We start from the raw sequence: 23,888 nt of genomic DNA, 5'->3' as shown, positions 1-23,888 counted from the left end.
ATTTTTTATTAAAAGAAAAAAAATCTCCGTCTGCTAAATCTGAAAATCAGTGTCGTGAAATATTAAGCATGTTTGTTGCTAAACTAAAATCTTAGCATATACAGTACAATAAACAGTATTTTGCTGTCATGTGGAACTTCAACAGTGCAGTAAAGTGAATGTGAGAAACCATTGGATTTCTGCTGGCAATCAATTTTATTAGCCAATGTCCTAAATTTTATGATTATAATTATTTTATTCTTTTTCCAACTTTTACTGTAGTGAATTTACATACAGCTAATGTAAAGGAAGAGGAAATAGTACATCATGCAAGCATGCATACCACACTATGGAAACACTATTGAAAGTAAGGTTCATTTTTGAAGTACAGTGGAAGCTTGGATTACAAGCATAGTCCATTCCAGGAGACTGCTTGTAATCCAAAGCACTTGAATATCAAAGCGAGTTTCCCCATAGAAGTCAATGGAAACAAAGATAATTTGTTCCGCATCGACTTCTATTACATGCAATACCGCATGTGGCCTGATGTGGGGGGGGGGGCAGCGGAGAGCCTCGGAAATACTCGGAGACGGCTCGGCTTAACTCGGGAATGAAGTATTTCCAAGTGATTTTGATTATTTCCGAGCGGCTCCAAACCGTTCCGAGTGTGTTCGACGCCCCCGCACCTCTGGCCAAATGCGGTACTGCACACCCCATTAGCTTGAATTCTGCTCATTTTGCGAGACAACACTCGCAAGCCGAGTCTTTCAAAACGCACGTTAATTGTGTTACTCATAAACCAAGGTTCCACTGTAGATCCTAGCACTGAACAAGGGAGTATGAAATCAAAGAATTACATCTACATTTATTTAAGTGAGGGTTAGTGTTAGGAATACAAAAAGCGGTGTGGTGGGGATATGCGCACTGATAACTAGTGTCAATGACCCTGTGCTGACAGCTTAACTATCATAAACATGAGGATCTTATACACAAGATATATGTACTGTTGAGTCACACTCACGATTCCAGAACCTGCAACTTGTCTCCAGTCTTAAAGCCAAGGTCGCCATTATGAACAGGTTCATAGTCATACAAAGCCACCACCTGGTTATCTGTAGAACACAAATACACACAGGTCACAATTATTGCAGCATTTTTTGATGTACCGTGAAAATAAAATACCAGCTTCAATTCTTTTTTCTTAAATATTTTTAAACAAAAGATCTTTAATGAATTTCACACAGAGAAAAAAAAAAACAGCATAACATACCACCAGGATTAAATATGGAAGGGGCCATAAAGAAGAGCTAACAAAAACGGTTACATACAGGTCATGACAGGTGATAAATATCATGCAAGAATATCAATGCATACAATTGGTGGGTACAACATGGATAGGTAAGACACTGAGTATGAAGTAACAAAAAACATTCTGGATAAAATAAAATAAAAGAATGGGGATCCCTATAATAATCTGAAAAGTACCCTGTTTGTGACAACTTGGTCACAGTGAAGAAGAAAGCAACAGAAATATAAAAACAGAATGGGGGGGCGGTGGTTGGTGAAGTAGGTTAGCACAACAGCTGTGGTATAGGCTTCCCAGTAGCCATATTTAAATCTTCTGAAATCTGTGGTCATAGTTGGGTAAAAGAAAATATTGTGCTGATGGAAACCAAATTGTTTGAAATTTAAATGAAATGATATGAGATTTTACCTCATTTAAAGTCTGTCAGGGTGATTTCCGTACTTTAGCAATGCTTTTCTTAATGGCAGCGGTGAAAATATGAGTCAAACACTTACTCAAAATTCTGATTCTGATTGTATACCTCTAATTTTTACAGCATTGCATATTTGCATAGATTTAATACCGTTTTTCTTGGTTTCCTTCTGTTTTTTTTCAAATAAAACTTTAATTATGCACTCCTATTGTCATCAATTGAGAATTAACCAGGATTCGCTCAATAATTTGGCTGTTAACAGTGGCATAACTAGAACCCTTAGGGCCCTGATGCAAGAACCCCTCCCCCTGACCTCCGGACAGGGCTCTTTTCTCCGAGCCCGAAGGTGGAACACCAGGGCCCGGTCCCAAATGGGTGGCTGCATATAAAGGACCCGATTTCTCAATTTCCCCCCCCTTCTCCTCCTCTCCCTCCCACAGGCATTCAGCATCTGCAGGAGGAAAATGGAGAGAACGGATCCTCTATGTCGGTGTTTCGCAATCTTTTTCCAATCAGGGCACCCTTGAAGTATATGCCTAGGTGAATGGGGCTGCACTGCAACCCCCTGCAACTGTGTGCATTGCTTGCAGTTGCAGCATAGTGTTGATGAATTTAAGGGGTTAAAACAGGTGGTCAGTAGGCAACATATTGCCTCTCTACCGGCTGTCAAATGCCTCTGCATCTGAGCATGGATCGCTTTTTGGAGGAACAGCATTTTACATAAAATGTGCATACATACATGTAAACACACATATATAAACACACACACACATAATACGCACACATAATATATATATATATATATATATATATATATATATACACACACACACGAACGCATACACACACACATATATAAAAACACATATATATAAATGCACATATGCACGCACATATAAACCAGTGGCAGGTGTTGCTCAAAATTTTTATTGGGGCGCAAGCAAACTGAAAAATTCAGAAAAAAACCCCATAAATTACAGCCACTGTGCCCATCAATTGCAGCCACTGTACCTTCAAAGCCACCACTGTGCCATCAAATGTCACCACTGTGTCCATCAAATGTCACCACTGTGTCCATCAAATGCTGCCACTGTGCCCATCAATTGCAGCCACTGTACCTTCAAAGCTACCACTGTACCATCAAATGTCACCACTGTGCCCATCAAATGTCACCACTGTGCCCATCAAATGCTGTCAGTAGAGCAGTGGCAGTTGATATGGTCCCAGGCCTCGAAAAGCTCGATGTGCACACTGTACCGGGAGAATGCGTATACAATTTTATTTTTTTGGTATATGACCCCGGACGTTTTACATGCCATCTATCCCGCCTCATCCGACAGATGCTGGAGATGCCAGGCCCACAGGGGAACATTGTTCCACATTTACTGGCGGTGCCCCCTCGTGGTTCCCTTCTGGGAAGAGGTCCAGCGCCTCTTGACTACTGTACTAGATCAGCAAGTGACATTAGACCCTAAGACTTTCCTGCTGGGCATCCCCTTTCCCAAATTGACAAAGTCCCGAAAGAAACTGTCGAGACATATCCTGACGGCGGCGAGGTGTCTCATTGCCCTGCATTGGAAAAAAGTACAGCCTCCCACCCTAGACGCGCTCCATACTAGAATTAGAGACGTGGAATTGATGGAGAGGATGACCGCCAGGATACAGGACCGGATAGAGGCTCATGACGTGGTTTGGAGCCCATGGAAACTTCGGGAGGACCAGCTGTGATTCGCTGCCGAGACCGCACACGGTGCCCACCCCCCCCCCCCTTCCCTCACCCACCCTCCCCCCTATCTCTCGTCCCCCTTCTTTTTCCTAAATGTCCTTTCTCCTTTTTCTTATCCCTTCTATCGTCTACCCCTTCGCTCTTGATCTCTCCCATGTCCTCTTCTTCACATAACTTCTATCTCCTTTTCCTTTCCTTCTTGACTCTTTAACCTCTTCTGTTCTCGTTTCCTTGTGCTCCATGGTTCCTTTAAGAAGATGCTTCGATCACAGCAACTCAAGGGAGCAATCTGAAATATTTGTAGATCTAAGCATATAGATATTGGGATCTCTCGCTGGCTAATGTGACGGTTGGCGCTATACTCCTGTATCCAGTGTTGGCCCGGTTGATCGGGGGGGAGTCTATTTGGCCAGGTCTATGCCTGTTCCAGAGGGCTCCCTGTGGATCGAAGGGCGGAAGATCCCATAGTTTGCTCATTTTCTTTCTTGTGGAACTATTCTGATGTAATGCGACATGATGTGTAATGCATTGTTGAAAATTGACAAATGCTGCCAGTGTACCCAAACGCTGTCAGTGTACCCATCAAACGCTGCCACTGTGCCCATCAAATGCTGTCACTGTGCCCATTAAGCTCTGCCACTGTGCCATCAAATGCCGCCACTGTGCCCATCAAATGCTGCCACTGTGCACATCAAATGCTGCCGGTGTGCCCATCAAATGCTGCCAGTGTGCCCATTAAATGCCGGCGGTGTGCCCATTAAATGCTGGCAGTGTGCCCATTAAATGCTGGCAGTGTGCCCATTAAATGCTGGCAGTGTGAACCCCCACCGCCCGCTCGTCGTCTGCCTGCCACTTACCCTGTCTTGGTGGGGCAGCGGGTGATGGCCATGAGCGGGGTCCTCCATGCATCTTCTGCCATCCTCATCTCCCATTCTCTCCTCCTGATAGTCATCCAATAGCTGCGCCTATCGTTTCAGCCAATCAGGTGACGGGTAATAGACCCGCACACCTGATTGGTGGAGGGGTGGTTCAGTGTTAAGAAAGTGAATATTAATTCACTTTTCTAACACACCTGGGTGGACTGTTAGCGTCAAGCATGGCGCTCGCAGTTCACCTATTTTGAAGCCTATTAGAGCCTATGGCTCTAATCAGGTGCTTCAAAAACACACCCTGCTGCTGTAATTAAGGCGCCCAGCGCCCCAAAAGGGACCGGACACCTAAATATGGGGGTGGCAGCGGTGGCCATGGATAGATTCATGCTATGCTATGAATAAATCTATCCATTGGTCATAGAGGGGGTGGTAGGAGAGAGGGGGAGGCACCTGTGCACCCTTTTGGATGCACCGTCACTGATAAACACATGCACATTCACATACATACATATGCATACATGCACTCTGACATACATGCACACACACATGCATACATACACATACATATATGAACACACACACACATACATGCACGCACACACGCATGCACACACACACATACATGCGCACACACTCACACACACATGCATACCCACGAACACACACCCACGCACACACACATATGCACACCCACGCACACACTAAGGATTGAATGATCTTAGGGTATTAGGCCCCTTTCACATGATCAGCCCGCTCGGATCTGCCTGTCCATTTTTCAGGCGGATTCGAGCGGGCCACCCATTGACTTCTATGTGCAGGCGGATGTCAGCGCGGATGTGTCCACTGACCCCTGCCTGCCATCCGATCCAACAAGATCCGCTTGAAACAGACGAATGGCGATACGTTCACCATTTGTCCAGCAGATTGGATGGGAAAATGGACAGGCGGTACGTTTTCATCCGATTTCCCCATAGAGAATAGCGGTGCTCTGACAGATTCATCCCTGTCATCTGCCTGCTCAGCAGGAATCAGCAGAGCGATCCCCCCACTGAGCTAGCGGAGTTGGTCCAGCGGAACTGCCCCTTGTGAAAGGGGCCTTAAAGTGGGGTACCCCATAAAAAAAATTATTTAAAGTCAGCAGCTACAAATACTGCAGCTGCTGACTTTTAATAATCGGACACTTACCTGTCCCAGGGTCCAGTGATGCGGGGGAACGAAGCTCCCCCTTGTTCCCCACTCCTCTCGCGGCGCCGTCATTCGTACTGTGGGCACCCGGCTGTGGCTTCACAGCTGGGCACCCACTGCGCATGCGCGAGCAGCGCAGGGCACCGTGATACGCAGCACAGTCAACTGGGACACGTGACAAGTCCCAGGTGACTGTGCGGCGCGAGGGGAAGTGATGTCACCAGCCCAGGCAAGGAAGAAGGCATTTAGAGGTGAGTGAAATTTTTTTTTTTCCAATTATTTTTATTTTAGTTTTTTTAAGATTTTTAAACAATTTTGTATTTTTTGGTGGTAACACCACTTTAAGCAATATTACATCTTAGGGTATTAGGCAATGTTGCAAAAGACAACGTAAATATCAGAAAATAAAATTATGCACATTTTAAAAACATTTGCAAGGGTACATGTGACTTTGGTACAAATATTGATACATTTACACAGTTTTTTTTTTTATAAATAGACCTTTAAGTCTCTAATGTATTTTCCATATTATCACTAAAATTTTTTAACATGCTTGTTAGGCATCACAATGAGCATGCTTTGGCAAAGTACCACTTTATTTGGACAGAAGTAATCCTAGGTATAACAGTTGCCAATCCTGCCTTGTTAGTACAGATATCACTTATCTTAGTGATACTAAACCCACAACAGTAAAATCAGTCTTTATATACAGTAAAGCATGCTTGTTATACTCACTGTGGAACCTAAGGCCGCGTACACACGGGCGGACTGTCTGCCCAACTTAGTCCGCCGAAACACATTTCAGCGGACAGTCCGCTCGTGTGTGGGCTTCAGCGGACAGTCTGGCGGACTAAGTCTTTCGGAATGTTGGAAAGACTGTCCGTTGGACTCGCATTTCAGCGGACAGTCCGCCCGTGTGTGTGCCAGTCTGCCCTACTTTTGAAATGAGTGGACTTTTCCCGCCCGGAGAAAAGTCCGCTCATTTAGAGCGGGTATCCAGGTAGGCGGGGCCCGCGACGGAGACGTCGCTGGCCCCGCCGCCTGGTATGGACTTAAAGGGGAACCCCAACGCCGAAAAAAATCGGCGTGGGGGTCCCCCCCAAGTCCACAACAGACCCTTGTCCGAGCACGCTACCCGGCCGGCCAGGAAAGGGGGGCGAGCGAGCGCCCCCCCCTCCTGAGCCGTACCAGGCCGCGTGCCCTCAACATGGGGGGTGCCTTGGGGAAGGGGTGCGCGGCCCCCCCACCCCAAAGCACCTTGTCCCCATGTTGATGAGGACAAGGGCCTCTTTCCGACAACCCTGGCCGTTGGTTGTCGGGGTCTGCGGGCGGGGGGCTGACAGGTTCCCCTTTAAGTCCATTCCAGGCGGCGGGGTCAGCGACGTCTGCTTCGCGGGCCCCGCCTACCTGGAGACGCGCTCGAAATGAGCGGACTTTCCTTCCCGTATTAGTCCGCTCAAAAAGTGCCGTGTGTGGGCAAGTCCGTTCATTCGAAAGTATGATGGACTGTCTATCGGATTGTCTGACGGACTTAGTTGGCCAGACAGTCCGCCACGTGTGTACGCGGCCTAAGGGGTTAATCCTTTGCTTTCTGTATAAAGGCTGCGTGATTCTGTCTCTCTGATTCTTCTCCTCTTTCACTGTCTCCAAAAAATAACCTGATATTTACAGAGCCAGTGGACAGGCTGCACATGCTCAGTTTGGTGTGTATTGCTAGAGAGTTTTTTTTTTGGGAGGGTGCATGTGAACAGCACAGGGCCAATCAGCACTGTCCAGACATGTCTGGACAGAGAATCAGGGGAGAATGAAAACTCCTACTAGCTACAAGCTTTACGAGGAACTGATAGAAGTTACAAGGCTGCTATATACTTCTGATGAGAAAAGATATTTATCTGTTTTTATATTTACTAAAATAATTGCATGTCCATGTTCTATGTACTGTGGGAGACCAGATATAGTGATTGCATGTTCTGGGTTTAGTATCACTTTAACTAAAATCATGTAGACCCTAAGCTGGCCATACATGGATCGAAATTACGATGTTGTTCGAAATAACGACTTTCAATCTTAACGAATGACACGAAAAACGTAAAGAAAAACGAATGAAACAAAAACAACTAATTTTTCGGCAGTGCTCATGTCTAGTAATGCATGTGGTCAGAATAGCCCCAGTTTCACAGCTTGCGATGTAGACAGGACGATGTCTTTTGGCACATTGACTTATGAAGATCGATGTTCCCTGTGTAGCCTTGTGCTGCCAACTGTTGGCATGTTACAAAACTATTCTCAATACTTTTTGATACCACCTTATACATTTATGTGTGTGTTTCCTCTGTGTTCAACATCAGTACCATTGGCATCTCGAATTGAGCAGGGAGGAGGGTGATAATGAATACTTTGGCAAGCATGGACATTTTTTTCAAAATTGTGTCAAAAACTATGTAGCACTAACCCCCGAAGGAGCTGCTGGTTATTTTTGGGCTTACCGTTACCTTCTGTTCTCCTTGTGGCACGTCTAGGGGATGTCCTGTGGTAAATAGCCAAGTAACTCAAGACTGAAAACAGATCCACTTGAATGGATTTTATTTGCAAAACTCGGTCAATTAAACAGTCTTTCAACTTGGGATCAGAGGGTTGGAAAGGAAGTTCAGGTACTCTTAGTGTCAAAGTCAATAACGTTAAAGAACTTGCTTACTTTGACTGCATCCAGAGAATAGCCATTCGCAGCGGGATGAACACTCAGGTTGGACAGTCCCTCTCTCACAAGGCCTAGCAGCCAACAAGGTGCTCACTCAGGAACAAGTCTCTGCCACAGACGTTGTTGTAGAATGTACAAAATAATGTCTCTGCCACAGATGTTGTTGTAGAACATGTAGGGAAACTAAACTTGAAACACTTGTAGAATACCTGGATCTTTCAGCCTGCTTGGCGATATCCACAAGACGGGATTCTCACGGTTACTTCAGCCCTTCCAGGCTCTTGTTAGGAAAATCAACCCGTACATGGTGTCATACACTGGGTCTCTCCCGAACCGGAGACGGCACCCAACCACCTCAGAATCCTCCTTTAATTTCCTTGCCTCGGGCTAGCCAGCCCCGAAACATTAAAGTCTGGTGGATCCGCACCCCAGGCTATAGCCTTCCTGGGGGCTGGTCAGGAGGACCAGAACCATGAAGTCAGCACATCATACTGGACCGGAACCCCGAACCACCTGACGTCCGCATCTTATATACCCTCCACACCTGTCACAAGAGACAGTGCCCCCTGTGGCCAGGCTGAAAATTATTAGTCCCGGCAGACTGATGCAGCGCTCCAATTTAGACAAATAAACCCAAACCAAACTGAAATTTAGGCAAAGTTTAACTTTGAAAAACGCATAGCACATGCTCTTCAGGAGCCACCGCTACAACTATATACATCTGTTGCAAAGAGAATGAGAACACTCTAGTGGGTAAAATACTTGGACAGCAATTGGATTGTTCTAGCTAAGTCTATGTACACCAGGGGTTGTGCTATAAGTCATTTCAAAAATATCCTGCATGTAAAATATTCCTAGTATATTGTATTTATCTCTTGTTGTAGTATAAAGAAACACACAAAAGATTATTAAGCTATTAAGCTTTTGGAAACTTTGACAAGCATTGTAGGTTCCAAACACCACAATGCGCTCATAAATGATCCTGGAATGCTTGTGAAATGCTGGTAAAATTCTCATAAACACTTAAAAATTCCTATGTGTAAAGCTCAACTCCAGCCAAAGTTTTTTGTTTGTTATACTGTATGCGGTTTAGTTGGAACTTCTTATAAATGCTGTTTGTTTACCTTTTGAGGAGATTTTAAATACTTTCTATGTTTTCATAAAGGATCTTATAGGATAATCTTATCAAGCTCTTTCTCACCAAGCTGCTCTGCTCCATTCAGTATGGGATCCGTGAACAGATCCCCTGCTGAATCGGATGGATGTCAGTTTTTTTACATCTGTTTGTCTCCACATTTACACAACGGACATGGGTGGGCTAGTGATAGCTCTATGGGCGCCCAGATATAAGTGGACTGTAAGTGGAGCCTTCATGTTTAGGTTCTGGACTTGGACAGACTTGGAAGCAGATGGTGTAAACGTACACAAGTCTGTTTACATCAGTTGGCCCATAGAGTTTTCTCCTTCAGTGATGGGCACTGATAAGGCGGCATCGATGAGATGGCACTGATGAGGTGACACTGATGGGCTCTGATAGGCGGCACTGATAGGCGGCACTGATAGGCGGCACTGATGGGTGGCTCTGATATGCAGCACTGATGGGCATTGAAAGGCGCCACTGATGGGTACTCATAGATGGCACTGGTGGGTGGCTCTGATATGCAGCACTGATGGGCATTGATAGGCAGCACTGATGGGCACTTATTGGTGGCACTGATAGGCGGCACTGCTGGGCACTGATGGATGGCACTGATAGATTGCACTGATAGGCATCACTGATAGCACTGACAGGCATTATTAATAGGCACTGATTGGCTGCTGCCTGGGCACTGATTGGCATATCCCTGGTGGTTTAGGGTGGCATACATGTAGGGGTTCTTTTTGTGGGCATCCATGGTGGTCCTGGCGGCATCCCTGGTGGTCCTGGGCAGGCATCCATGGGGGGGGCTGCACTGATAAACATAAACAATCAGCACAGACCCCCCTGTCAGGATTGGGCTCTCCTCTACTCGCATTTGTCAGACGCGAGTGAGGAAAAGCCATTAAACGGCTCTTCCTGTTTACATCGTGATCAGCCGTGATTGGACACAGCTGATCACGTGGTAAAGAGCCTCCGTCAGAGGCTCTTTACCGAGACTGGTGAGGCGGTGTGCCAGACTGACACACCACACCACCGATTGCTGCACGCCCCAACCGACGCTCCCCCCCCCCAGCGCACCCCCACCAGCACGTGATCGTGGCTTATCCTGCTGGACGTCATATGACGACCAGTCAGGATAACTGAACCACTTCCCGGCTGTAATTCTGCTATAGGCCAGGCGGGAAGTGGTTAAGGGCTAGTTTACACTTGCTTCAAAACAAGGCTTCGGACAGGCTTTGTTAAAGCTCTCTGAACGCTAGTCAAAGCTCCTGTCACTCAATAAAATGTTTAGCTTTCAGTCCTGTTTAAACCTTGCTTTTGCTTTGCTTTGGCTTTGCTTCAAAAATTATACCCCATGTAGGTTTAGGGCTCATTTACAAGTAGTTCGGCTTCAACGAAGCTTTAACAAGGCTTCGGACAGGCTTTGTTAAAGCTCCTGTCACTAAATAAAATGGTTAGCTTACAGTCCTGTTTACACCTGCTTTTGCTTTGCTTTGCTGCAGCTTCCCTTCAAAAATGATACCCCATGTAGCTTCAGTGGTGCTTCAAAGCCTCCATAAAAGTCTATGGCTAAGCTTGCTTGAAGCCCCACCGAAGCCTCATTGAAGCCTCACCAAAGCCCCATCGAAGTTCCACCAAAGCCCCACCGAAGCCTCATCAAAGCACCAAGCAAAAGCAGGTGTAAACAGGACTGTAAGCTAACCATTTTTTTTTAGTGACAAGAGCTTTGACTGGTGTTCAGAGAGCTTTAACAAAGCCTGTCCAAAGCCTTGTTTTGAAGCAAGTGTAAACTAGCCCTTCCTGGTGCTTCAAAGAGTCTTCAAAGCCTCCATAGAAGTCTATGGTGAAGCCTGATTGAAGCCTCACTGAAGCCCCACCAAAGTCTCAGCGAAGTCCCACAAAGCCTCAACGAAGCCCCACCAAAGCTCCACCAAAGCCTCATCGAAGCCCCACCAAAGCTTCATCGAAGCACCATGCAAAAGCAAGGTGTAACAGGACTGTGAGCTTACCATTTTATTTAGTGACAGGATCTTTGAGACCTCTTTCAGAGAGCTTTAACAAAGCCTGTCCAAAGCCTTGTTTTGAAGCAAGTGTAAACTAGCTCTTAGTGATTCTTCAAAGAGTCTTCAAAGCCTCCATAGAAGTCTATGGCGAAACTTGCTTGAATCCCCACCGAAGCCTCATCAAAGCCTCATTGAAGTCCCACCAAAGCCCCATCAAAGCTCTACTGAAGCCCCACCGAAGCCTCATAGAAGCACCAAGCAAAAGCAAGTGTAACAGGACTGTAAGCTTACCATTTTATTTAGTGACAGGAGTTTTGACTGACATTCAGAGAGCTTTAACAAAGCCTGTCTGAAGCCTTGTTTTCAAGAAACTGTAAGCTAGCCCTAAGGAAAGTTTCCTTATCCACTTAAGCCCCGGACCATTTTGCAGGCCAAAGACCAGAGCACTTTTTTACGAATCGGCACTGCGCCGCTTTAACTGACAATTGCGTGGTCGTGCGACGTGGCTCCACAACAAAATTGACGTCCTTTTTTTCACACAAATAGAGCTTTCTTTTAGTTGTATTTGATCACCCCTTCGTTTTTTATTTTTTGCGCTATAAACAAAAAAAAGAGCGACAATTTTGAAAAAAATGCATTTTTTTTACATTTTACTATAATAAATATCCCCCAAAAATATATAAAAAAAAATTATTTTTCCTCAGTTTAGGCCGATACGTGTTCTTCTACATATTTTTGGTAAAAATAAAAATTGCAATAAGCGATTATTGATTGGTTTGCGAAATTTAGAGCATTTACAAAATAGGGGATAGTTTTATGGCATTTTTTATTAATATTTTTCATTTTTTTTACTAGCAATGGCGGCGATCAGTGATTTTTATCATGACTGCGACATTATGGCGAACACTTCAGACATTTTTGACACATTTTTGGGACCATTGTCATTTATACAGCAATCTGTGCTATACAGATGCACTGATTCCTGTGTAAATGACACTGGCAGTGAAGGGGTTAACCACTAGGGAGCTGTGTAGGGGTTAAGTGAGCCCTGGGGAGTGTTTCTAACTGTGTGGGGTGTGGCTGTGTATGACACGTCACTGATCTCTGCTCCGATCACAGGGAGCAGAGATCAGTGACACTGTCACTAGGCAGAACAGGAAGATGCTTGTTTACATTAGCATCTCCCCGTTCTTCCTTCCCATGACACGATCGTGGGTATCTCCACGGCGATCGAGTCCTCAGGATCCACGATCGGACCCACGGAGGTCCCGACCGGCGTGCGCGCACACCGCCTCCGGCACGCACGCGATACCACGGCGGCAAATTTAAAGGGACGTACCTGTACGCTCATTTGCCTGTCCATGCCATTCTGCCGACGTATATTGGCGTGCGCCGGTCGACATGTAGTTAACGATTCACTTACAGCCATGAAATCCTGTCAGAGTTCTAAATCTTCCTCAGTATATAGAAAATGTATCTTTATTACTGCGTATTCATTTTCTTATGGAATTTTCCTCATTTGCTGTTTTGTGTGATAGTTAGATATGGAAAAACTGAGATTTCCCTAGATGTTCTGTTCTGTCTGATGGGAATGGGAACTGAGAACAAATACCACACAAGGGGGGTATAGTCAGTCAGCAATAAAAAGCCTCCACCGTCTATCAAACAAAGGGGCTGGTGTTTAGCTTTAAATGCTGGTATATACCTGGCTTTGTCAGGTGCTGTGTGAGCAGCTCCTTGTGTGCTGTTATACAACAGAAAGGAATGGGAGAAGCCTGCTAAATTATAGATTACAATACAGTATATTGTAGTATATTGTATATTGAACCACACAACACAGACAACCTTGATGCAGGGTCTAACTTCCATATACATTTCTAAATGATGCAATGTTGACCTGTCTTTTGTTATAAATTAGAAATGCATTTCATATTTGTAGTTTGCTAGATAATAGCGCTAGTACAGAAAAAATAGAGGATGAGAAATATTTGGTTTGGTATTCGAACGCCAGTGGTTGTCATGAGAACAAGCTATTCTTGGGTCTTCTATTGCAAATGACAAAATGTAAGGATAAAACAGATGAAAAAACATGCCTAATCAGCATTCTTTCCTTGCTAATATCAGTAGTTATAGGGGTGTCTTAAAGTTAATCTCTAGGTGAAGCTTATTTTATGGTTTTGGAAAAAGTGGGAGGACTAGACTTTGTGTTAGGTTTTTATGGCTGTTTTTTGCACCCATTGGTAAGATTTGTACCCCATGTTGTGTGTGGTCACAATAGCAATAAGGAGGTTTGAAAAACTACAAACTGAGTAGGAAGAATAGGGTTTCATCCTCATGGCTGTGATTGGCAGAACCTTACCCTAGATCAGGGAACTACGCATCCCATGAGGCATTGTAAAACTTTGACATTCACAGACATGACTAGGCATGATGGGAATTGTAGTTTCTGAACAACTGGAGGGCCATAGTTTGAAGATCCCTGCCCTAGATAGCCCACACCTTGTTTTTGCACAAAAATACATATTTGTGTAATTTAAAACTTTTTTTAATATTAATTATGTAATTTGAAGGCTTTTTTTGTTTGGGGGGGGGGGGGGGCATGTGACCGGCCACAGAGAACTAGAAGGCCCCCCCCATTGATATTTTCCTGTAGATGAACTGGGAAATCCCTGGGTCACATGACAGTTGTAAATTGATTATGGAAAAAGCTACTTAGATTTTTTTTTATTAAATGCAGTGCCATCATACATACACATAAAGAGAAGGGATAATGTAAATTAAAGTGTGTGTTTACTATCACTTTAAAAAATCCCTATCCCTGACCAGACCATTTTTGCGATACAGAACTGCGTCGCTTTAACTGACAATTGCACGGTTGTGCGACGTTGTACCCAAACAAAATTTATGTCCTTTTTTTCCCACAAATAGAGCTTTCTTTTGGTGGTATTTGATCACTTCTGCATTTTTTATTTTTTGCACTATAAACAAAAAAAGACCGAAAATTTTTGAAAAAAATATATTTTTTTTACTTTTTGCTATAATAAATATCCAAAAAAACAAAAAACAAAAAAAAAATGTCTTCATCAGTTTAGGGCAATACGTATTCTTCTACATATTTTTGGTAAAACAAAAATTGCAATAAGCGTATATTGATTGGTTTGCGCAAAAGTTATAGCGCCTACAAATAGATAGATAGGGGATAGATTTATGAAATTTTTTTAGTTTTTTTACTAGTAATGGCGGTGATCAGCGATTTTTAGTGGGACTGCAACATAGTGGCGGACAGATTAAACACTTTTTTGGGACCACTGACATTTATACAGCGATCAGGAGCGTGTGAGGTACAGAGTGCAGGGTTCAGGCGAGTGCTAGCTACAGAGCGCAGGGTTTGGGAGTGCATTATGCACAAGGTGCAGGGCTCAGGAGAGTGCGAGGTACAGAGTGCTGGGTTCAGGAAAGTGCTAGTTACAGAGTGAAGGGTTCTGAAGTGCATTATGCAAGGTGCAGGGTTCAGGAGAGTGCTAGATAGAGAGTGCTGGATTCTGGAGTGCGTTATGTACACTAAGGTGGGTTCTGGAGTGCGTTGTGTACTGTGTTCTGGAATGCATTATGTACTGCACTCTGGAGTGCATTATGTACAGGAAGGTGGGTTCTGGAGCTCGTTATGTACTTGGTTCAGGAGTGCGTTATCTACTTGGTTCAGGAGTGCGTTATGTACTTGGTTCAGGAGTGCATTATGTACAGGAAGGTGGGTTCTTGAGAGCATTATATAGGGACCTGGAGTGCAATATGCACAGGGTGCAGGGTTCAGGAATGTGTGAGGTACAGAGAGCAAGGTTCAGGAGAGTGCGAGCTACAGAGTGCAGGGTTCTGGAGTGCATTATGCATGAGGTGCAGGGTTCAGGAGAGTGCTAGGTACAGAGTGCAGGGTTCAGGAGAGTGCAAGTTACAGAGCGCAGGGTTCTGAAGTGCATTGTGCACCGTGTACGGGGTTCAGGAGAGTGCTAGATAGCGAGTGCTGGATTCTGGAGTGCATTATGTACAGGAAGGTGGGTTCTGGAGTGTGTTATGTACTGGGTTCTGGAGTGCATTATGTACTGGGTTCTGGAGTTCATTATGTACAGGAAGGTGGGTTCTGGAGTGCGTTATGTACTGGGTTCTGGAGTGAGTTATGTACAGGAAGGTGGGTTTTGGAGTGCGTTATGTACATGAAGGTGGGTTCTGGAGTGCATTATGTACAGAAAGATGGGCTTTGGAGTGCGTTATGTACTGGAAGGTGGGTTCCTAAATGCGTCATGTACTGAGTTCTGGAGTGCGTTATGTACAGGAAGGTGGGTTCTTGAGTGCGTTATGTACTGGGTTCTGGAGTGCATTGTGTACTGGGTTCTGCAGTGCATTATGTACAGGAAGTTGGGTTCTGGAGTATGTTATGCACAGGGTTCAAGAGAACACTAGGTACAGAGTCCATTCATCCATCTACATCTCAATAATGCACCTCTGCAACACACACACACTTCTCCTCTGCCCTCTTCTTCCCATCCCCCCTTCCCCAAAGCTCCACCATCCTCCACATGATTATCTTTCTAAAAGCACTTTTCTGTAACTGGCTCTGTCACAGCTTCCTTTTCAGTGCACTATGTACGCACTCATTTTCAGCTCCTGAACATCCCAACCAGATAGGAGATAAGGATTGTGGTGCAGAGTAGGGAGGCTGTTGAAGGAGCTGTGGGAGAGCTGCTCTGCTTTTACTTTCAACTACTGCAGAAGGCTGAAACAACCCTGCCTTGGCACCTTTCCCCGCCAGCAATGCACGAATGCCTCTTTCCCTATGCACTGGTTGCTTGAAAAAAGGGGCAGGTATGGGTAGCAGTTCATCTCCGACATCCACAGCTTCGATTTGACAGGTGCAGTCTCTTAATATGGCTGCACAGTGCACACCCAGCCAGCTTGCACGCCAATCCCTGGCTGTGCTGGATGTTCACACTGCTGCAGGTCCCATTGAGCTAGAAGTTAACATTCCATCAACAGAATTATGCCGGGCAAAGCCCTTGTACATCAGGACAGACGTGTAAATGTGGGAGAGTCTCGCCCAGCCGGGACTGTTGGGAGGTATGCCATAGAACACTTTTAATCTTATAGTTTGGAAATACTCGTCCTTTATCCTGTTATTCACCATTGTAAGTGCAAATATAAGCTGGCTTTGGTGTTTACAAACTAAAGTTGTTTTTTTCATGTACATGTGTTCAGATGGTCATATTATTACCTAAAAATCAACATTATGGAATGTGTATAAGAACAATTTACCAAAGAGGATCTGACTCAGTTATCTACGTTAAAGCTCAGCACAACAGCTGTGTGTACATAAATCTGTGGCCTCATTCCTACCGTGAAGTGGAGAACCTGGAGGGGCCTGGGGCACATATGAAACCAATGGATCCTGTACATCATATCGCGTGATCGTCTGAAAGAAAAACAGAAATATGTCACTCTGTCTATTCTCATTCCTTGGAACATTCATATTTACACGGAGGTGCCACACTGGCCATACCTGTTATGTTAACGAGCAACTTGACAAATATTAGTAGATTTTTTGAGAAAGGGTGGCACAAACAGTTATGATGAAGAGCATAAAGTGCAGTAATCAGTTTTACCTTAACAGATTTCACCTTTCTGTAGTATAGCACAGTCAAGACAAAAACAATTGTTGCTTGATTGCTATGGGCTACAGCACTTTGCCCATGTTAAAGCGGAAGTAAACCCATCCACAAAACAGTTTCATTTCCGGGGCATGCCGGAAATGTAACACTCCCATTGGTTGTGCTCTCAATCAAACTGTTAAACCATCCAATGGCTGGTGTCATGACTGATCACATGTGCAGCATCATGGTAGTTGTATATTAAACAGAGGCAAAAATGGCAGCTTCCTTGGCTGAAAACGATAGGGGGGTTTACTTACACTTTAAGTAAAAATGATTCTCTGCACAAACCTATTAAATAAACAAAAAATAAGCAATGACCTATGTTCAGTTGTTGCTAACCACATTGTTATGTGCTTCCCACATCAACATAAAATGAAGACAAAAAAAAAAAAAGCGCTGCACACCACTAGGTCTGTATTTTTAACATACGTTATATAGCCTCTATCCCTTGTGTACAGCAATATTACCCATGAATCTTTGTTGCAGAGACTATAACCAAAATCAGATGACACAAAGAAAAGAATAATAATCAAATGATAAAAATTGTGTATTAGTGTGCATACATTGTGAAAATGTGAACCATAGTCCAAAACCTTAACATCCTTAAATTTCAGAAAACATATGAATAGCACACAAATGTCCACAAAAATAAATATTTTCTCCAAATCTTGTGTAATCAGTGTATCTTCGATGCTCCTTCACACCAATAATACCACAAGTGAGTCCCGCCACCATTCATAATATACTCTCACCTAAACATGTGGATCTATTATCAAAAAGCAATAGGTCAGCTGCGTCTTCCCCTTTAAAGGATCTTGATGTATATGGGTATAATGTATATTTATTTATACACGTGCACAAAGAGAAAGGAAATATAGATTGTATTCATCCACATAGAAAAAAACATTAAAGAAGAAAACAGGGATGTTTTCTTCTTTAATGATTTTTCAATACAATATTGGGATGTGGTGTTGATTAATACAACTGGACTCATTTATATCCAATAACTTCATCAACATAGATGTTGGATTTGTTAAATGTGGTAAACATGCCAACTTTTAAAACTGCAGTAAGCAGCTGCTGTATTTTAGTTGTCATTATGGTCTATAGGGGGAAGTTTAGATGTGAGTAATTCCCAAATCTGATATTGAGCTGCAAACAGTGAAGATGAGGGCAGCTAAAAAAAAAAAAAGGTTTAGAGAAGATTTATAAACTAATATAAATGATAAGACTATTCCTGCGCTACTTAACCAATATTCCAATATGGGGCTGCTAACATCCTTGTGTAATCATCCAGTACAATAAATTAAATATATAATTTTGCAGTGCTCATGTTTTCTAACATGTAAAACGAAAATACACTGCTCAAAATTTTTTTTTAAGATTAAATTAAATCAAAAACACTTTTTAATCAGAGTATAGCATCAAATCAATTAAACTCCTGGGATAATGAACTTGTCAGTTAAGTAGCAGAGGGGGTTCTTAATCAGCTGCTTTGGTGTTAATGAAATTACCAGCAGGTGCACTAGATGGGCAACAATGAGACAACCTCCAAAACAGGAATGATTTTACAGGTGGAGGCCAGTGAATTTTTTTCCCCTACTCATCTTTTCCGACTGTTTATCAGTAGTTTTACATTTGGCTGGGGTCAGTGTCACTACTGGTAGCAAGAAGCAATACCTAGACCCTATAGAGTTTGCACAGGCTGTCCAAATCCTCCAGGATGGCACATCAATACGTGCCAATGCTAGAAGGTTTGCTGTATCTCCCAGAGCATGGAGGAGATTCCGGGAGATAGTCAGTTACTCTAGGGGAGCTGGACAGGGCAGTAGAAGGTCCTTAACCCAGCAGTAGGACCAGTATCTGCTTCTTTGTGCAAGGAGGAACAGGATGAGCACTGCCATTTTTAGTGGGACTGCAACATAGTGGCGGACAGATCGGACACTTTTTTGGGACCACTGATACAGCGATCAGGAGCGTGTGAGGTACAGAGTGCAGGGTGCAGGAGAGTGCTAGCTACAGAGCGCAGGGTTTGGGAGTGCATTATGCACAAGGTGCAGGGCTCAGGAGAGTGTGAGGTACAGAGTGCTGGGTTCAGGAAAGTGCTAGTTACAGAGTGAAGGGTTCTGAAGTGCATTATGCAAGGTTCAGGGTTCAGTAGAGTGCTAGATAGAGAGTGCTGGATTCTGGAGTGCGTTATGTACACAAGGTGGGTTCTGGAGTGCGTTATGTACTGTGTTCTGGAATGCATTATGTACTGCACTCTGGAGTGCATTATGTACAGGAAGGTGGGTTCTGGAGCTCGTTATGTACTTGGTTCAGGAGTGCGTTATCTACTTGGTTCAGGAGTGCGTTATGTACTTGGTTCTGGAGTGCATTATGTACAGGAAGGTGGGTTCTTGAGAGCATTATATAGGGTCCTGGAGTGCAATATGCACAGGGTGCAGGGTTCAGGAATGTGTGAGGTACAGAGAGCAAGGTTCAGGAGAGTGCAAGCTACAGAGTGCAGGGTTCTGGAGTGCATTATGCATGAGGTGCAGGGTTCAGGAGAGTGCTAGGTACAAAGTGCAGGGTCCAGGAGAGTGCTAGTTACAGAGCGCAGGGTTCTGAAGTGCATTGTGCACCGTGTACGGGGTTCAGGAGAGTGCTAGATAGCGAGTGCTGGATTCTGGAGTGCATTATGTACAGGAAGGTGGGTTCTGGAGTGTGTTATGTACTGGGTTCTGGAGTGCATTATGTACTGGGTTTTGGACTACGTTATGTACTGGGTTCTGGAGTTCATTATGTACAGGAAGGTGGGTTCTGGAGTGCGTTATGTACTGGGTTCTGGAGTGAGTTATGTACAGGAAGGTAGGTTTTGGAGTGCGTTATGTACATGAAGGTGGGTTCTGGAGTGCATTATGTACAGAAAGATGGGTTTTGGAGTGCGTTATGTACCGGAAGGTGGGTTCCTAAATGCGTCATGTACTGAGTTCTGGAGTGCGTTATGTACAGGAAGGTGGGTTCTTGAGTGCGTTATGTACTGGGTTCTGGAGTGCATTGTGTACTGGGTTCTGCAGTGCGTTATGTACAGGAAGTTGGGTTCTGGAGTATGTTATGCACAGGGTTCAAGAGAACACTAGGTACAGAGTCCATTCATCCATCTACATCTCAATAATGCACCTCTGCAACACACACACACTTCTCCTCTGCCATCAAATCAATTCAGGCCACTGAATTTTTTTCCCCTACTCATCTTTTCCGACTGTTTATCAGTAGTTTTACATTTGGCTAGGGTCAGTGTCACAACTGGTAGCAAGAAGCAATACCTAGACCCTATAGAGTTTGCACAGGCTGTCCAAATCCTCCAGGATGGCACATCAATACGTGCCAATGCTAGAAGGTTTGCTGTGTCTCCCAGAGCATGGAGGAGATTCCGGGAGATAGTCAGTTACTCTAGGGGAGCTGGACAGGGCAGTAGAAGGTCATTAACCCAGCAGTAGGACCAGTATCTGCTTCTTTGTGCAAGGAGGAACAGGATGAGCACTGCCAGAGCCCTACAAAAGTGCTTCCAGCAGGCCACTGGTGTGAATGTCTCTGACGAAACAATCAGAAACAGGCTTCATGAGGATGACCAGAGGGCCCAATGTCATATAGTGGGCCCTGTGCTCACTGCCCAGCATTGTGGTGCTCGATTGGCATTTGCCATTGAACACCAGAATTGTCAGGTCCACCACTGGCGTCCTGTACTTTTCACAAATGAGAGCAGGTTCACCCTCAGCACATGTGACAGACGTAAAAGGGTCTGGAGAAGCTGTGGAGAATGTTATACTGCCTGTAATATCGTTCAGCATGACCGGTTTGATGGTGGGTGTCATGGTTATGCAGTGATCTTCCTGTTTGCTTACCTCCCCTCATGTGTTCAGACTAAGAGGCCAGCCACTTCCACCTGGTGGTTTTTATAACCTCTCCTCTAAGCATGGCTCCACCCCAGGCCCTATCAGGGAACCTTATATTAACCTGTGCACTGCAAGCCAAGAGTGCTGATCAACCATTGTGTATTCCTTTGTGTGTTTAGCTTCCTGTTACCTGCCGTGTGCACTTCTGTTGTTCTGTTACCGACTTTGGCGTGTCTTTGACTATCCCTGTTTGCCTGTGATCCTGACCTTTTGGCGTGTCTCCGACTATTCCAGTCTGCTTGTGGCCCCGACCTTGACTTTGTCCCTCACCATCCCTATTCTCCTGTTGCCTACTGTGGGTGTGAGCTGGGGGAACCTGAGGGTCGCGACCTGGAGCCAGTTGCAGCCAAGTCCATCCTCACCACTCAAGGCTCTGGTGAACACCTGCTGGCTCTTAGACTCCGCGCCCCAGGGAATCTTACGCTCTAACCCCGGTGGGACCTGTCTCCCGTCCGCAGCAGTCAGCCGTAGGGTCCACAACCTTGCGGTGCACTCCTGATTCCTACGGTGTGCATCTGTCACCTCGCCTCAAGGTGACCTGACAGTGGGTCAGTGATGGTCTGGGGAGGCATATCCATGGAGGGACGCACAGACCTCTACAGGCCAGGCAATAGCACCCTGACTGCCATTAGGTATCGGGATGAAATCCTTGGACCCATTGTCAGACCCAGATTTCTGATAGGTATTTACATCTGTACAGAAAAAGGTAACACACTCATAGCTACAGGTCCCTGTAACTAACATTATTATACAATACACATTTGGGTCATAGCGTCACTCCCGGGAGAATGATGCTCTGCCAGCAGGATATTTTCTTGTCTCCAGTCAGAGGAGATGGACAGCCGTCCCATCCCAAAAGACCCTAAGAGAAGACGTAACAGTTTAACACACCCTACGCTCAGACTTAACTATACACTGTACACAATTTATATTGGGCAGGAGTTAGCATCCTGCCGACAGAAATAAAAGAAAACTCAATCCAACACACATTTTTTTTTTGTTTGTTCTGTCAGGAGGGGGCTATAACCAGCTGACAGAAACAACGGGAAGAAAAAAAAAACATATATGCAAGATGGACAGTTCTTCTCCGGAGTTCCTGGTGGTAGGGCCCCCCCCCCCCCCCCCCTGGACAAACAGGCTCTGTAAGAGAGTTCAAATAAGATCAGGCCTCACCCTTTAAATGTCCTTGCAATAAGGGAAACCATCCTTCAGTTGGACACATCCAGGCAGGCAGGCTGGCCTGATCCTGCAGAAAGTCAGGAGGAAAAGATACACATTCTGCTACTCCCCAGCAGTTTATGCATATGGTCTCCATGCCAACTGTACCTCCTCACAGTCTCCTAGGCATAGAAATGGGGGTCAGGCAACCTCTTCCAGACTCCCCCTTCCTCCTGAATGGAGACCGAGTGGCTCTTTGTAGGCCGTCCTGCTTTGGCAATGAGCATCGGCTCCTTGTAAATGACTTTCCCCAGCCACCACTCAATCAAAATGTTCTTGAAGCAGGCCTAGATCTCACTCTCTGGCACCCGCAAAGGCTTGTGGATATGCAAGAAATCCCAAATCCTGTCGTTCTAACACTCTTCTTGGGAGTTCTCCACAACATTCATGATTTGGAGAGGATCATATGGATAATCCAGACCCCACTCCTTTGCACTTCCCGCTGGAACTGGAAAAACCTTGGCAATTCTTTGGTCTTCCTTTCCCAGCCAGGACACATGCATCTTGGGATCACACAACCCACTGATGGTGCTCTGGTCTGGGTGATGGAGGGTCTGTTAAAAAAAATCTGCTGCTGGTCAGGGTTCCAGTGGCTTCTTCAGACCCCACTACTGACTCTGGCCCATCACCACTCTCAGACTGGGCTTTGTGGATTTGAGATCCTCCAGTTTTCCACTCCTTTCACTCGGGGATGACCACTCCACCAGTCTCTCTAGGAATCCAAACTCAGCCTGTAGTCTGAGGAACCCAAATTAATGGCCCAGCCCTCGCTCTCTCTGTCTAGCTCACCTGAAGGTGCACCTTCCTCTGACACTCGCTCCCTCTGAACTGAGATGGCAATGGGCTTAGAGTTGGCCGGCACCTCAGGGACTTTATCTGGTTCCTGCTGGGCAGTACTCACAGTTGCCAGATCCCTAGCCAGGCCACAGGTTATGGCAGTCTCTTCTCCTCGAATTTCTGCTCTGTTTGCAGGGGAGTCACCAGGCCTGGACTCCACTCTGCCTTAACTGGGTGATTAACAGGGTCCTGATAGCTGGTCCACAGTATAGTATAGTATATAGTATTATTATAGTATAGTAGAATATAGTATGGCAGCTCCTGCTCGATGGACCCCAGTCGGGTAAGTGGCAAGCGGTCGGGACCTGGCACTCTGGACATAGCAGGCACAACTGCTCCATCCCATTGATCATCCTGAGGGCGAATCCCCCACAAGGCTCCAATCAGTGTCCAGCAGTGCTTTTCTGCCAACCACATTAGAGTGGGTAGCAGCCGACCACCCTCCACCATCTTGCTACGCTGCCTTGTGGTGTCTGCTGCTAGCAGGGAACGCTAGGTCTCCTGCAGGGTGTGGCACCGCTCCCCCTCACTTCCAGACAGGCTGGTGTCTGCCAAACTGATAGGCAGACCCCTCCCTGGGCAGGCTGCTGTAACCGCTTGTTAGATGAACTCAAGTTATCAGGCATGCTGACGCTAGCAGGACTTGTTCAGGCATGTTGCTCGGCACTGACTGTGCCTGATCAACTGTGAACTGATGACCTCTGACTTTTCCAGTGGTTGCCGGTAGTAACAATAAAGTGTGTAGCCAATGTCTCACTGAAGGGCACTATCTCATCACAGTTCTGCCTGCAGGCACCTGCAGGTTTACCCTGATCACCCCAGCCAACAAGAGACACTTCCAGGCACCTTACTGAATAATGCAAGAGTTTGGAGA

The 23,888-nt window shown here is 45.3% G+C and overlaps 1 protein-coding gene across 3 annotated transcripts in view; it reads right to left on the bottom strand.

Annotated features, from left to right (window-relative positions):
- The window catches only part of LCK (LCK proto-oncogene, Src family tyrosine kinase), a 76,262-nt gene that overhangs the window by 35,025 nt on the left and 17,349 nt on the right, over window positions 1–23,888 (bottom strand). For all 3 annotated transcript variants that reach the window (XM_077482001.1, XM_077482003.1, XM_077482002.1), the window contains exons 3-4: window positions 16,708–16,783; window positions 1,001–1,091 (exon numbers count right to left, since the gene is read on the bottom strand). In XM_077482001.1, the coding sequence (XP_077338127.1) occupies window positions 1,001–1,091; window positions 16,708–16,783 (167 nt within the window). The remainder of the gene's footprint in view (window positions 1–1,000; window positions 1,092–16,707; window positions 16,784–23,888) is intronic.

The sequence above is a fragment of the Lithobates pipiens genome, unplaced genomic scaffold, assembly GCF_037356315.1.
Source record: "Lithobates pipiens isolate NorthernLeopardFrog02 unplaced genomic scaffold, aLitPip1_a1.2 Scaffold_16, whole genome shotgun sequence".
NCBI lineage: Eukaryota > Metazoa > Chordata > Amphibia > Anura > Ranidae > Lithobates > Lithobates pipiens.
This window is presented reverse-complemented; position numbering and strand designations above follow the sequence as displayed.